This window comes from Onychostoma macrolepis, chromosome 25 (assembly GCF_012432095.1).
Source record: "Onychostoma macrolepis isolate SWU-2019 chromosome 25, ASM1243209v1, whole genome shotgun sequence".
Classification (NCBI taxonomy): Eukaryota; Metazoa; Chordata; class Actinopteri; order Cypriniformes; family Cyprinidae; genus Onychostoma; species Onychostoma macrolepis.
This window is the reverse complement of record NC_081179.1, coordinates 20251340-20264889: the sequence shown is the minus strand read 5'-3', so window position 1 is coordinate 20264889 and position 13550 is coordinate 20251340. Positions and strand designations below refer to the sequence as shown.

The 13550-nt window shown below is 36.3% G+C and overlaps 1 protein-coding gene across 1 annotated transcript in view; it reads left to right on the top strand.

The window, feature by feature from the left end:
• brsk2a (BR serine/threonine kinase 2a) overlaps positions 1–13550 on the top strand; it is a 223527-nt gene that overhangs the window by 201927 nt on the left and 8050 nt on the right. Inside the window, 6 exon segments of the mRNA XM_058766524.1 lie at positions 621–741; positions 744–827; positions 3383–3431; positions 5866–5989; positions 8124–8304; positions 10057–10146. Of these exon segments, the coding sequence (XP_058622507.1) occupies positions 621–741; positions 744–827; positions 3383–3431; positions 5866–5989; positions 8124–8304; positions 10057–10146 (649 nt within the window).

The following is a 13550-nucleotide window of genomic DNA, read 5'->3' as shown; positions in this document are numbered from 1 at the left end:
TGCTTTTTTTGTTTCTTCTACACCACCATGGCTCCTTATTCCTCCTTAAATTATTCCTTCCCTTTTTGTGTGTTTTACCCACAATGCTTTGACTCGTGCCTGTATATCTCGATGTGTTCTGCTCTGGTTCTCACCTTCCCCCAAAGCCTGTCCGAAAGTTCTGTGTCCCGCCTCAGTCCACTGAGCTGCTCTTGTCCCCCAGTTCTAGTATCACCGACTCCCTAAAACCATACTCAGATCAGAAGGAGTCAAAAAAACCCACTTCTAACTCCCTAACGCCAAACTCTATATCTGAGTCTCTCCTGCCCTGCCCAAAGACCCAAACTCTTCCAGCCAAACCCAAAGACAAACCCTTACAATCCGCCCGATCAAACCCCCTACCCGAATCTGAGCCCGAACAAATTTCGACAGTCAAGTCAGAACCTTCGACTCCATGTCAACCTCAAGCACCCTGTATACCAGGCAGCCCACTGGTGCGGCGGGCAACCCCAGCCTCCATCATACCCCCTCAACTCTCAGTCCCCTTTAGGCCTGTTGTCCCTCTTTCCCCCATCCGACTACACCACTTCCACCCTGTTCCCAACTCTGACCACACCACCAAATCTATCCCCACCATACAGGTGACCCCCCACCCCTCTCCAAGGGGCAGCCCTATCCCCACCCCCAAAGGAACGCCCGTGCACACACCTAAGGACAGCCCAGCGGGGACGCCGACCCCTACGCCACCCCCCAGCCCCTCCATTGGGGAATGCCCTGGAAGACGCGCCTCAACTCGATCAAGAACAGCTTTCTGGGCTCACCGCGCTTTCACCGCAGGAAACTGCAAGGTATTGGTGGATAGAGTAAACAAGCTACAATTCTTCCATCCATGCATTCTCCAAACCACTTGTTCTAAGTAGGGTCGTGGAGATGTTGGAGCCTATCCCAGCATCTTGGGCTGAAGAAAGGTAAAACTCTGGACGGATGGCCAGGCTACGATTCTCAACACTATGAAATCAAAATTATAGTTATTTGGTGTTTAATCCTTTTCTGTTAGCTTTGAGGCAAATCTAGATATTATTGTACTCATAAAAGTTTACAAGAACGATGCATTCTCTTTTGGGAAAAACCAATGATGAGCCAACAATGTTGATGATGTCATCTTGTCTTATAGCAGAGGTTTCTCAACTCTGGCCCTTGAGGTCCACTTTAATGCAGAGTTTAGCTCCAACCCAAATCAAACTCACCTGAACAAACTCATCAAATCATTCAGGATCACTTGAAAGCTACAGGCATTTATGTGTTAGGGCAGGGTTGGAGCTAAACTTTACAGTGGATCGCAAGTGCCAGAGTTCAGAACCCCTGTCTTATAGATCCTTGTCCAATAAAAGACTCTAGAGGATGGGTGTCCAATCCTGTTCATGGAGGACCAACGTCCTGCAGAGTTTAGTTCCAACCAGATCCAATACACTTGGCTGGAAGTTTCTAGTGAGTCTGAAGACTTTGATTAGCTTGTTCAGATGTGTTTAATTAGTGTTGGAACTAAACTCTGCTGGACAATGGCCCTCCAGGAACAGGTTTGGACGCCCCTGGTCTAGAATGAGAATGCTCTGTACCCTTAAAGCCCATGATGCACTCATGGTATATTTCTTATTCGTTCTTTGCTTAGGGGTAAAAAGGAGTTAAAAATATCTTTGCAGCGATATAGTGTTACTGAACATCCAGACGCTGCCCACACTGCTGTGAGCAGGTTTAAATAAGTATATAAGAGCACACCTACCTATTACGTAATTGCCAGTGACCAATGGTAGCTCGAACGTGTTTACCAGCCAAAGTAAACACACCAGTGTATTCTTCGATTTCACTTGAGGTATATTGTAGTCTTAAAGGGTTAGTTCACCCAAAAATTAAATTCTGTCATTAATTACTCTCCCTCATGTCGTTCCAAACCCGTAAGACCTTTGTTCATCTTCAGAACTCAAATTAAGATATTTTTACTGACTATCCATAGACAGTATCGGAACTACCACGTTCAAGGCCCAGAAAGGTAGTAAGGACATCGTTAAAATAGTCTGTGACAGTGGTTCAACCGTAATTTTATGAAGCCACGATAATACTATATGCGCAAAGAAAACAAAAATAACAACTTGATTCAACAATTTTTCTTTTTCAGGTCAGTCTCTGCTGCCATTCATGAGAGTACCACGAAGCATGTATTCCTCTGCTTGTAAACAAGCCACAGCGCATCCGGGTTCAACATCAGAACACCGGCTTCTGCGTCAGCAGTACCATACACATGCGTCATGATGCTCTTGTGAACGCACATTGAAGACTGACATGGAAGAGATGAAATTGTTGAATAAATTAGTTATTTTTGTTTTCTTTGTGCAGAAAAAGAATCGTCGTAGCTTCGTAAAATTACGGTTGAACCGCTGATGTCGCATGGACTATTTTAACAATGTCCTTACTACCTATCTGGGCCATGAACGTGGTAGTTCTGATACTGTCTATGGAGAGTCAGAAAACTCTTGGATTTCATCAAAAATATGTTAATTTGTGTTCTGAAGATGAACAAAGGTCTTATTGGTTTGGAACGACATGAAGGTGAGTAATTACAGAATTTAAATTTTTGGGTGAAATATCCCTTTAATTTTAAATACAACCTGCCCCAAACTAGAAATAGAAAACTGTCGTGTCTTCTGGTTTTGTCAGGCTGCATCACAGACTAAAGACTACTGGCTGTTTAAAAACAGTCCTGCCCCAACTTCCTGTTGGATTTTTCCATGTCTCAACTTTGTCGGCAAAGAAAAAAATAATTCCCCCTAAACTGTTTCATGGGGTGTTTAAATAAGCTTGGTTTGCTATTGGCTCAGTAATAAGTCACAAACACCTGGAATTGTTTGGGTGGCCAACAAAAGGAGAATAATATGATTTTGACTAGATCTTCCAAATCCCTCTTAATGCAGTCACTCTACATTGAGTCATTATAGGCCTGAAATAAAGCTCTTACCTCCTCCAGTTTGACTGGATCTGTTTCATGGCTTGTTGTGGCTAAATGCTCTGATTTACATACTGACTGTAAACTAATATTAAGCCTGCTACCATGGTTACCACTTCACGTTGTTTCAGTAGCATCAGTTTTCATTTCTAAATAACTTCTCCTGCATGCGACCCCTTAATGATCCAGTTTTATTGTTGGCGTAACCTTTAATCCCAAGCCAAACGGGCAACATGTGACAAATACTCACAAACGATGCACATTTGCATGCAACTATAGGCTCTAATTATATCTGTCCTACATACTGAGATGTTGAATTAGTTAGAAAGCTATTGTAAAATGACACACAACTTTGACGAATGACAAATATGGAACATGCTAACATCCTTGCTTTATTCTGAACAGTTCCCACTCAAGAGGAAATGTCCAGCCTCACGCCAGAGTCTTCCCCAGAGTGAGTACAGAGCTTTTTATAGTATGTTACAGATTTCCCATTGACTGCTGTTGTCTTTTGTATTAGGCTTATTATACTTATTTTTAGGAGTCATGAACCTTTATCATGAGAGAGAGAGAAAGCATTATTATTATTTTTTTATTATTTAAATTTTTATTATTTTTCTATGCATTTATTCTATTATTTTATTTATTTTAGATAGAGAGAGTGCATTCTAAGAATTGTTGGATCACTTACTGCTAGGACTTTTATATTTTTTATTTTATAATATATATATATATATATATATATATATATATATATAATAGGTTTATTTATTTATTTTTGCTATGCATGATAAGACCTGGTCTAGTGTACTTTTAATTAATATTGTCATATAAATTATATGTAAATATTATTTATTCCTTTTATTTAGCTGTTGTTATCATTTGTACCGTTGGGAGGTTCCTACATTGTAGGTGATTTCAGGTTTTATTATTATTATTGGGACATTTGGTTTCCATAAAAATGCCATAATGCATTTCCAGCTTACCATTAAGTCAGTTCTATGCTGGAAACACAGCCGCCAAGAAACATCCTCTGAAAAAGACGAATAGTAGACCTTGAACAATACTTACCCAACAACAGTGTTGATGTAAACCCCCCTCAGCACTTCAGAAATCATTGTGAGTTATGTTTGCCTCTGTTAAACCATTTAGTCTTTTTTTTCCAGTCTAATGGAAGCTCAGTCATATCTTTCTCCCACTGAGGCGGGTCTCAGCACACAGCAGACAGCAGTCACAAACTCTCTCCCCCACACGGAGTGATGCCTCATCCTCTTTTGTTTTCTATTTTGTCTTCCATAACTTATCCGCCTCTCTCTCGCTTTCCGCGCCAGCTGGATAAGCCGTGGCGCTTTCTGCTTTCTTTTGTCATCCTCTGCCATAAATCAGTTTCTGGAAGCTAAGTTGCGAGCGACTGTGCTTTGTTGATACACAACAGTGGCGGACTGAAGCTTTTTAGAGCTAGAACGATGTTTAGACAGACGGTTATTCCTTTATATACTAAAACGAGACCAAATTACAGCTGCTAGTTTAAACACCAGGGGTTTTGCTTGAATTTTCCATCAACAGAGATGCTTAATTTTGAGAGACCTACTGCAGCAAAAATGCAACAGTTGCGTAATAATCTTTTGGTATAAATATGACTTATACTCTGAAATTTATCGTAGAAACATACAGAAATATATTAACAGTTTATCTACAAATATTTAAATTTTCTAGCAATGCAAAGTCAACATGTTCACTGATATATTAAATGGTAAAGAGTATTACACTTTAAAATATCAAGAAACATTTCTTATTATTATTCATTGTGAAAACAAATTCAACAATATTAAAAAAACATTTAGTGGAAAATTTGTGTGGCATCGCTCTATGTCAGCATGGCTGTGATTCGGCCGTTGTCTTTGACAAATGGGGTCCAAAAGAACATTTATCAAAAAGAAAGAAAGAAAACAAAAAAACAACTGAAATAACTGTCAGTTGGTCAATATAATGCATCCTTGCTGAGTAAAAGTATTAAATTCTGAAGTATTAAAAATGATATAAAAAAACTGATATATAAACAGTTATAAACATAGAATATATATTTAATTAAAAATACTGCATATACCTGTAAAAGGTATTGAGATTTTCAACCATATATTCCGGATTATTCATTCAGATTTATAAATGTAAATTATTACAGATTCCCAATTAAGTATATATTTTGTTTACAGTTCTTAAAATATTGAATATAAAATAAAAATGTTTAAACATGGCAACATTCCAGAAATATTCAAACTTGTGTTTACATCTTTTATGAATTTTACAGAAATGCAACAGTGGGTGTTAATGATTAACAATTCAGAGCCCATTCATTAAATTATAGATATATCTTCCAAGCAATTTTTATCATAGCCAATCTAACTGAAAAGTTGTACCCAAGACTTTGTAGAGGTCAGTGCAACTGTGTTGTGCACCTCTAAATATGTGATCCCACTTGGCAAGTCTTCTAAAATTTCTATCACAACACATTATGTTATGAATATTTTTCAATTTTGTAACCAGTGACTTCCTTAAATGCATTTTAGTTTAAAAAAATGAATAAATGTCCAAACATTTTTTTTTTTTTTTAGCTATGAGACAAGAGCGCCTTATGGATTTTTATATGGCTTATTTGATTTTTGTCCCATCTATCAATATGACCTCATGCAAAGTTCATCATGTTAATTTGTAGACCCTCTGCTGTGTGCCGTTCTTTCACATAGTCCCTTTTATGAATTATTCAATATCAATTTATTTTGCATAAGCGCCATAGGATCTATCTTATTCTGAGCTCTGATAAGGACTGATCTTGTATCCCCTGAATACTTCATAAAAACTTCATGTTTCATATTTCTCTCACTCTGCAGACTTGCCAAAAAATCTTGGTTTGGTAACTTCATCAACCTAGAGAAAGAGGAGCAGATCTTTGTGGTTATTAGGGACAAGCCACTGAGCTCTATAAAAGCCGACATCGTCCACGCCTTTCTCTCGGTAAGCAATCTCTTTTGCATGCCTCCAATCCCGTTTCATTCCTCTGTTGTAAATGACAGCTATGAATATTTGAATATATGCTTCTGTGTTCTCTCTATCAGACTGAAATACTTTGCCCGTCGCTCCGATTTTGATAGGCTTGGCCGGAAGCCTGTGTTTTTACATTTGCAAATACCTTTCTGATTTGTGTTTCAATTCTGTAAAATGCTAGTCTGTGATGTTTCCATCCTCCCCGTGGCTGCCTCTTTCATTAGAGGTCAATGGAAAATCAACGCAGGGCATGAATCATTAGCATATAGATGTTGTGCCTCAAGAGGTTTGTGCAGAAGGGAAGGGAAAGTTTAGTCTGCCGTTTAGACCTGCAAGTGTTTTAAATGTGCGCTTAAAAAGTTGCTTGTCACGCTTAGCGACGTTTTCCTCGCCTTCAGCTATGCAAAAGTAAAGGTGTGGTCATATTAGCGCAGTTTATTTTGCAGGGTAAAAGTCGAGTGTCAATAGTGTAGCAGTGCTAGGTAGATTACTTACTAATTGTGGTCTGGTACTTATTCCAAATTACATGACAAAAATTGTAGTTAGGAATGTAATCAATTACATTACACATTTTATATAATTGAACTACTTTTTGATTACTTTTGACCTAACTCTTTTATCGCATTGATTTAAATAGCATAATGTTGAAAGAGAAATAAAATAATATATAAAATATTTTGTTTACTTGCATGTCATGTGACCATTAACCTGCATCAGAGGACTGTGAACATGCAAATGTGTTACATAATTATTAACTTGCTACCTTAAAATCTTAGGGGTACCTCAAGTAAATACATTAGGTGAATTATGAATAATTTCTTGCTATTGTGTGAATATGTAATCATGTAATCAATCAAAAGTAACTGTAGTCCAGTAGCAAGTATTTTAAAATGTAAATTAATAAAGAATTAGTTCACTTCCAGAATAAAAAAATTCCAGATAATTTACTCACCACCCCCATGCCATCCAAGATGTTAATGTCTTTATTTCTTCAGTCGAAAATAAATGAAGGTTTTTGAGGAAAACATTCCAGGATTTCTCTCCATATAGTGGACTTAAATGGGGATCGATGTGTTGATGGTCCAAATTGCAGTTTCAATGCAGTTTCAAAGGGCTCTACACAATCCCAGCTGAGGAATAAGGGCGAAATGTCATTTTCTAAAAAAAAAAATGTACTGTATATACTTTTTAACCCCAAATGCTCATCTTGCACTAGCTTGACCTCACACATTATGTAGTCATGTTGGAAAGGTCACGTGTGACATAGGCGGACATTCCAACCCAGTGTTTAACACAGCAAACGTGCAAAGAAAGTCAAACGCTATTTACAAATAAAAGGTAAAACAGCAATATCGGACTATTTTGAAGTTGGAGGAGAAAGTTAGTTTTTCGCCCCACCCTACCTTTTTGGTACACAGATGAAGAACTAAGTGCGCGTGACCTTTCCAGTGTGATTAAGTATTGCATGAAGTCGTGGACGCGAATCGCAGAGCTAGTGCAAGACGAGCATTTGTGATTAAAATGTTTTTTTTAAGAAAATAACCAATCATTTCACTAGATAAGAACCTTATTCCTCGGCTGGGATCATGTAGAGCCCTTTGAAGCTGTATTGAAACTGCAATTTGGACCTTCAACCCTTTGATCCCCATTGAATTCCACTATATGGAGAAAATCCTGGAATGTTTTCTTCAAAAGCCTTAATTTCTTTTCGACTGAAGAAAGAAAGACATGAACATCTTGGATGACATGGAGGTGAGCAAATTATCAGGAAATTTTTATTCTGGTAGCAAACTAATCTTTTAATTTTTGTAATCTGATTACGTAATCCAGATTAAATGTAATCAGTTACTACCCAGCACTGCTAGCATTGTGTGAGTTCCCATAGTGACTTAAACCTAATGCGAAGTCTGTGAAATCTGAAATTACCAAAGACTTAGATTCCTATTGAAATGACTGGATTTCGCGTGCAAAAATTCTCCAAATAACCATACATGTGACCGCACCTTAATAAACAGCCACACTTTTCCAAATTTCCATTGATGTTCTTCATAGGTGCATCCAAATATGTAACAGTGGATCGATCCTTGTCTTCCTCCTTCCTCAGATACCCAGCCTCAGTCACAGCGTCATCTCGCAGACGAGTTTTCGGGCTGAGTATAAATCCACCGCCGGCCCCACCGTCTTCCAAAAGCCTGTTAAGTTCCAGGTCGACATCACGTACACCGAGAGCACCGCGGCCACCAAGGAGAACGGCATCTATTCAGTCACCTTCACTCTGCTCTCAGGTAACCACAGCAACCGCAATCAAGCCACTGCTACATCAGTGCTCATCAAGACCTTAGAACTCCTGCGTAGTTTGAAATAAAAGAAAATAGCCGTGGGTAAAAGAGTAAAAGGTGAATTATTTTATCTTTCTCCATTATGTTGAAGCATATTTGGGATAATTTCATTAAATCTATCAGTATAACCTTCAACAGTATTTTTAAAAGGAAAAAAATAACCCAATGTAGCACACTAGTTGGGTCAAGCTGGCAAAATGGCTGGATGGAAAAGCTACAAAATATATATATCTTGATATGTTCTGCCTTTTGACGATCAGTATGTATCTCGATATTCATGTATTTGCTCTTAAATAGCTTAAGAGTATTTTGCAATATTTTTTTTTTCCAAAAACGCATTGTCGCCAAATAATGTAAAATAAATAATAAATATAATTTATAAAAAAAATAATAAAAAAAATTTCAATTTATATTCACCAATAAACCTATACATAGTTTGTTTATTACTCATTTTAATACAATTTTCTTTCAGAAATTCAGTAAATTTTGCAGAGAAACAGCAAGTAACACATTGAATTAAATTTGGTTGGAAAGACTGAAATAGTATTTTCTTGGAGACATTCTCCAATTATGTTTTTATTTACAACTTAAAAAAAAAAAAAAAATTGCATTAAGCAGATTATTAATATTTAACATAGGAGAACTTCTAACAAAAATTGTCCACCTAATTCACAACACTGTATGTACATAAATTCGGTCTGAACCGCATTCTTTTGATAATGTATTTGGAGTATTATAAATTAGCATCCGTGTGTCCAAGGTTAGTCATTTGCATAAAACACACCCAAAACATATCCATATAAGGACTTTTCAAAACATTCTTTCCTTTGCGACTTTTTGTCACTCTCAGGCTCAGCAATCATATGACGCATATGTATGATGAAATATAATTAAGACTAACATGTATATGAGGCCACCTAGAGTATGTGCATACATGTGGTTTTAGTTGTTCCTACATTTTTTTCATTAATTTACAATAAATTTGAGTTCAAAAGTTAGATGAGATATGTAAAATGTTTGTACGATTTCACTGACAAATTGGTGCTTACGCGTAGTTAGTGAATGAGACCCATTGCCTTGAGAAAACGTAACGGACAACAATAAAAAAATTAAATATGTGCGCAAAGTCATCGCAAATATACTGTAAGTATTTAACATAAAGCCCATTCCCGATAGTCCTACATTTAGTCTTGCCAGGAATTTTCTTTCTGTTCTCTAAGGAACAATTCTTACAAAAATTTCCATTTAATTCACAGAATGAGCCAAATAGCCTCTTACACACTAATTATCCCATCAGTATACTGCAGATTACAATAACAACATAAGATAAATAGAACACCTAAAATAATGCATAATCTAATGCATCATTCTCCATTATTTTCTGCCATTAATATCCATTATGTCTCCTCATGAGAGCGCCAGCAGCAGCTCTTATCCACTACAGCATGCAGGATGTTAAATAATGTTGTTGTCCACCTAGCAGAGATAAGAAAGACTGCAAGTTACAAGTAGTTTTACAATAAATTCCTGTCAGATTCTTAAAAGGCTCCATTTATTTATTTTTTCGTCTGTGGAGCTTTTTTCACTTGAATGCAAACCGAGTGAATAAGTACTCGATTAATCAGTATTAAGGAAGCCCCGCCCCAAATTCCTGTTTCAAAATGTCAAAAGGGTTTTATATGTGACACTGTTTTGTAGGTCCAAGCCGGCGTTTCAAGCGGGTGGTAGAAACGATTCAGGCGCAGTTGTTAAGCACACACGACCAGCCGGGAGTCCAGCAGCTGTCTGGTGAGTATAAACCCCCCCGTCCCTTCCCCCACTCCGTCCCGAGCCCCGCGATCCCTCTCATGCCTGTTTATACCCCTCCTCCATCATGCATGTCAGTACACCACAACACAGCATCACAATATTCTCCACATGATCCCACCCTAAAGCAATCCCCACTGGGACGCTAGAAGACATGGGGAGTTTTCAATTCGTGGTGATTCCCTTCGGCCACACTGCTGCTCCCATTTCTCAGACGGCATTAACGGTAGATTTTCTGACAGTTCTCCAAATGTGGACACCACAGCTTCATGATTTCTAGTTTTGGAACACGGTATCCGTGTTGGATGACCAATCTGGACTGGTTATGTAAAGGTTCCTGCTACCTTTTTAGGTCGGGATAATCCTAAAACCGACATCTTGCTCTGTCTGCATCAGCTATTGTGCTAAACCAACCAGAGCACACAAATCAGGGACATTATTATAAAATATCAAGTTCTGGAAAAGTTTTCCTCAGTATATACCTTCTATTACCTTGAACTATCCATAGCTTCAAGGGTAAACAACTATATTTTTTTTTTTGTTTTTTTTCAAAGGAGAATCGCAAAGAAAAGCCACTTTTCCATCCTATTCTCCGTCCACCCCGTGCACATCCTCTCTTCTTGACACATGATGCTATTTGACTGTGTCCCAACCATCTCCCTGATAACAGCTCCACCTAGTGGTCTGTTAGGTAAACAACAGCATCTAATACAAAAAACCAATACATATAGCCCTATATTTATTTATTTATTTTTATTTTTTATTTTTAAAATGCACACCAATACGATTGTTTCAGTAACTACTGGTAATGGATCTCCAGGGACATTTAGTTATAATTAACAACTTTGATGCTCTCTTCTTGGTATTTGTTCAACACTCTGACAAAATATGATGGGTCTGTATATGGCTAAAAAAAAAAATGAGAGAGAGGAATAATTATATAAATGAAAGGCTGCATTTATTTGACCGAAATACAGTAATATTTTGAAATATTATTAGAATTTAAAATAACTGTTTTCTATTTAAATATGTAATTTTAAATATAAAATATATAATTTTAAATGTAATTAAAATGTAATCTATTCCTGTGAGTGATGGCAAAACATTAATCCAGCCTTTAATGTCATGTGATTCTTCTAATGATTCTTCAGATCATTCTAATATTACTATTTTCGTTTTATTTTATTATTATTATTATTATTATTATTATTATTATTATCAGTGTTGAAAAGTTTTTGATAGTTAATATGTTTTAATATTTTTGGGGAAACTGATATTTTTCATGATTTTTGATTAATGAAAAGTTCAATTTATTTGAAACAAAATCTTTGTAACATTATATATGTTTTTACAGTCAATATTTGTCAGTTTATTTTTTTGTCACTTTAATAAAAAAAGATCAAATTTACTATAAAAATATGTATAATAATTCATTATACTTATACTTGCTTTATATGTTTCTTGAGCAGTAAATCAGCATATTAGAATGATTTCTGAACAAGCATGTTACATTGAAGACTGAAGTAATGGCTATGTATGGATAATATTTATAATTTTATTTTAATGGTTTAATGCTTAATTTTGTATTATGTTATTTCAATAAATTACAATTTTCACTGAAATTGTTTTGCTAATAAAAATATAATTTATTTATTTAATTAAAAATGTTAAAAAAACAAAAACAAAATATAGTAATTTTTTCCCAGTGGTATTTTGAACCCCACTATTTATGCACACATATTAGTAATTAGTAACTTCTAGTACAGTTCATGAAATAGCATTTAATAATGAAGTAGTATTTAATAATGGGAAGGTTTCAGGGAGTGTTGGGCAACAGAAAGACATCCCAGACCATCTCAAGATGGATCCAAGTAGATCCTTTCTTTTTCTCCTCCTATCGTCCTTCTCTGTTACCACCCCACTGTCTTTCACTGTCTTTCTTTCTCTCTCCTTTGCTTTCACTTAAACACGTCACATTCATGGACTCCGTGTCTCATTCAGCGCTGTATGACTCACTGTGGTTTGAACACACTACTGCACTGCAGATGAATGGCACATACACACTGCAGTCAGATTTAACTCACCGCTCCAAAAATAGACACTTGAATTATGGATTTAATTATGTTATTTTGTGTAGGAGGTTGTGGTTTTCTGTGTATGCGCAAATAACTAACTTCCCAATGTTCTTTAGATTCATAAAAACTATTTTTATTCCAAACAAGCATAATTATCCACACAAACTTGTCTAATAACCACCCAACCGAAGTCTTCTTGCCCCTAATGTAGTCTAGATGAAGACATCTGGCCCATGCTTGTTAATTGGAAATTGCTCATTTGCTTCACATGGGCATGATGAAGAGCATACACAGCGAATCTAATGAGCTAATGCGCTGATCCAATTTATAAACCAAAAAAAGATTTAGGAAATTCAAACTTTTTTTTGTTTTCAGGCTGCACTGATAGTGTTGTCTGGTGTCAACACGCATGTTTCTCTCTCACAGAGAACTCTCAGTGTGCTGCTAAAGTCTCAAAGTCAAAGTGTGGTAAGACTCTTATGGATTCTGTGTTAAATACACCAACTTGCAGCACAATTACAATGGCCCAGAGAGTATTTAGACACTTGAGTCACACTTAAAAATGTCTAAATGTCATTGCATTAGCTAACAAAATTAAATTTGCGGTTACACTTTATTTCGATAGTCCACTTTAGACATCCAACTAACTATAAGTAACTTTGTAACTATATGTCAACTAATTCTCATTAATTTGTAACTACATGTCTACTAATTCTCAGAGTAGACTGTAAGGGTAGGTTTAGGGTTAGTCGAATAAGTTGACATATACTTGCAAATTTTCTCATAGTCAGTATGTTGTATGTTGTGGACCCATCAAAATAAAGTGTTAGAAGATATTAAGCAGACAGTCTATTAATACTCTAATGACTACTAGTTGACATGTAGTTGCAAAGTTACTTACTGTTAATAGAATGTCTAAAGTGGACTATCGAAATAAAGTGTTACCAAATTTTAAGGATGCACGATATTGGATTTTTGCCGATATGCCGATATTTTGGCCGATACCGATATATTTAGTTTTGTTTGGAAACAACACCAAGTCTCTCCTGTGCAGAAATTATAAGCAACATAATTTTAATTTTGGTTAGCTTATTTATTATAATTAAATAAAAAATAATGAAGTGACTGTTTTTGACAGTACACTGAAGCTTTGAAAATAACTATAAATAAACTATATCAATCACTGCATCCCCCCCCCCCCCCACCAGAAAGATGCAGTGTTAACCCTAACATTTTATTTTAAGATTTAACATTTGTAGATGGTCTAAAACAAAAAAGTTGTAAAAATTCTGAAAATCTTTTAGAGCTCAT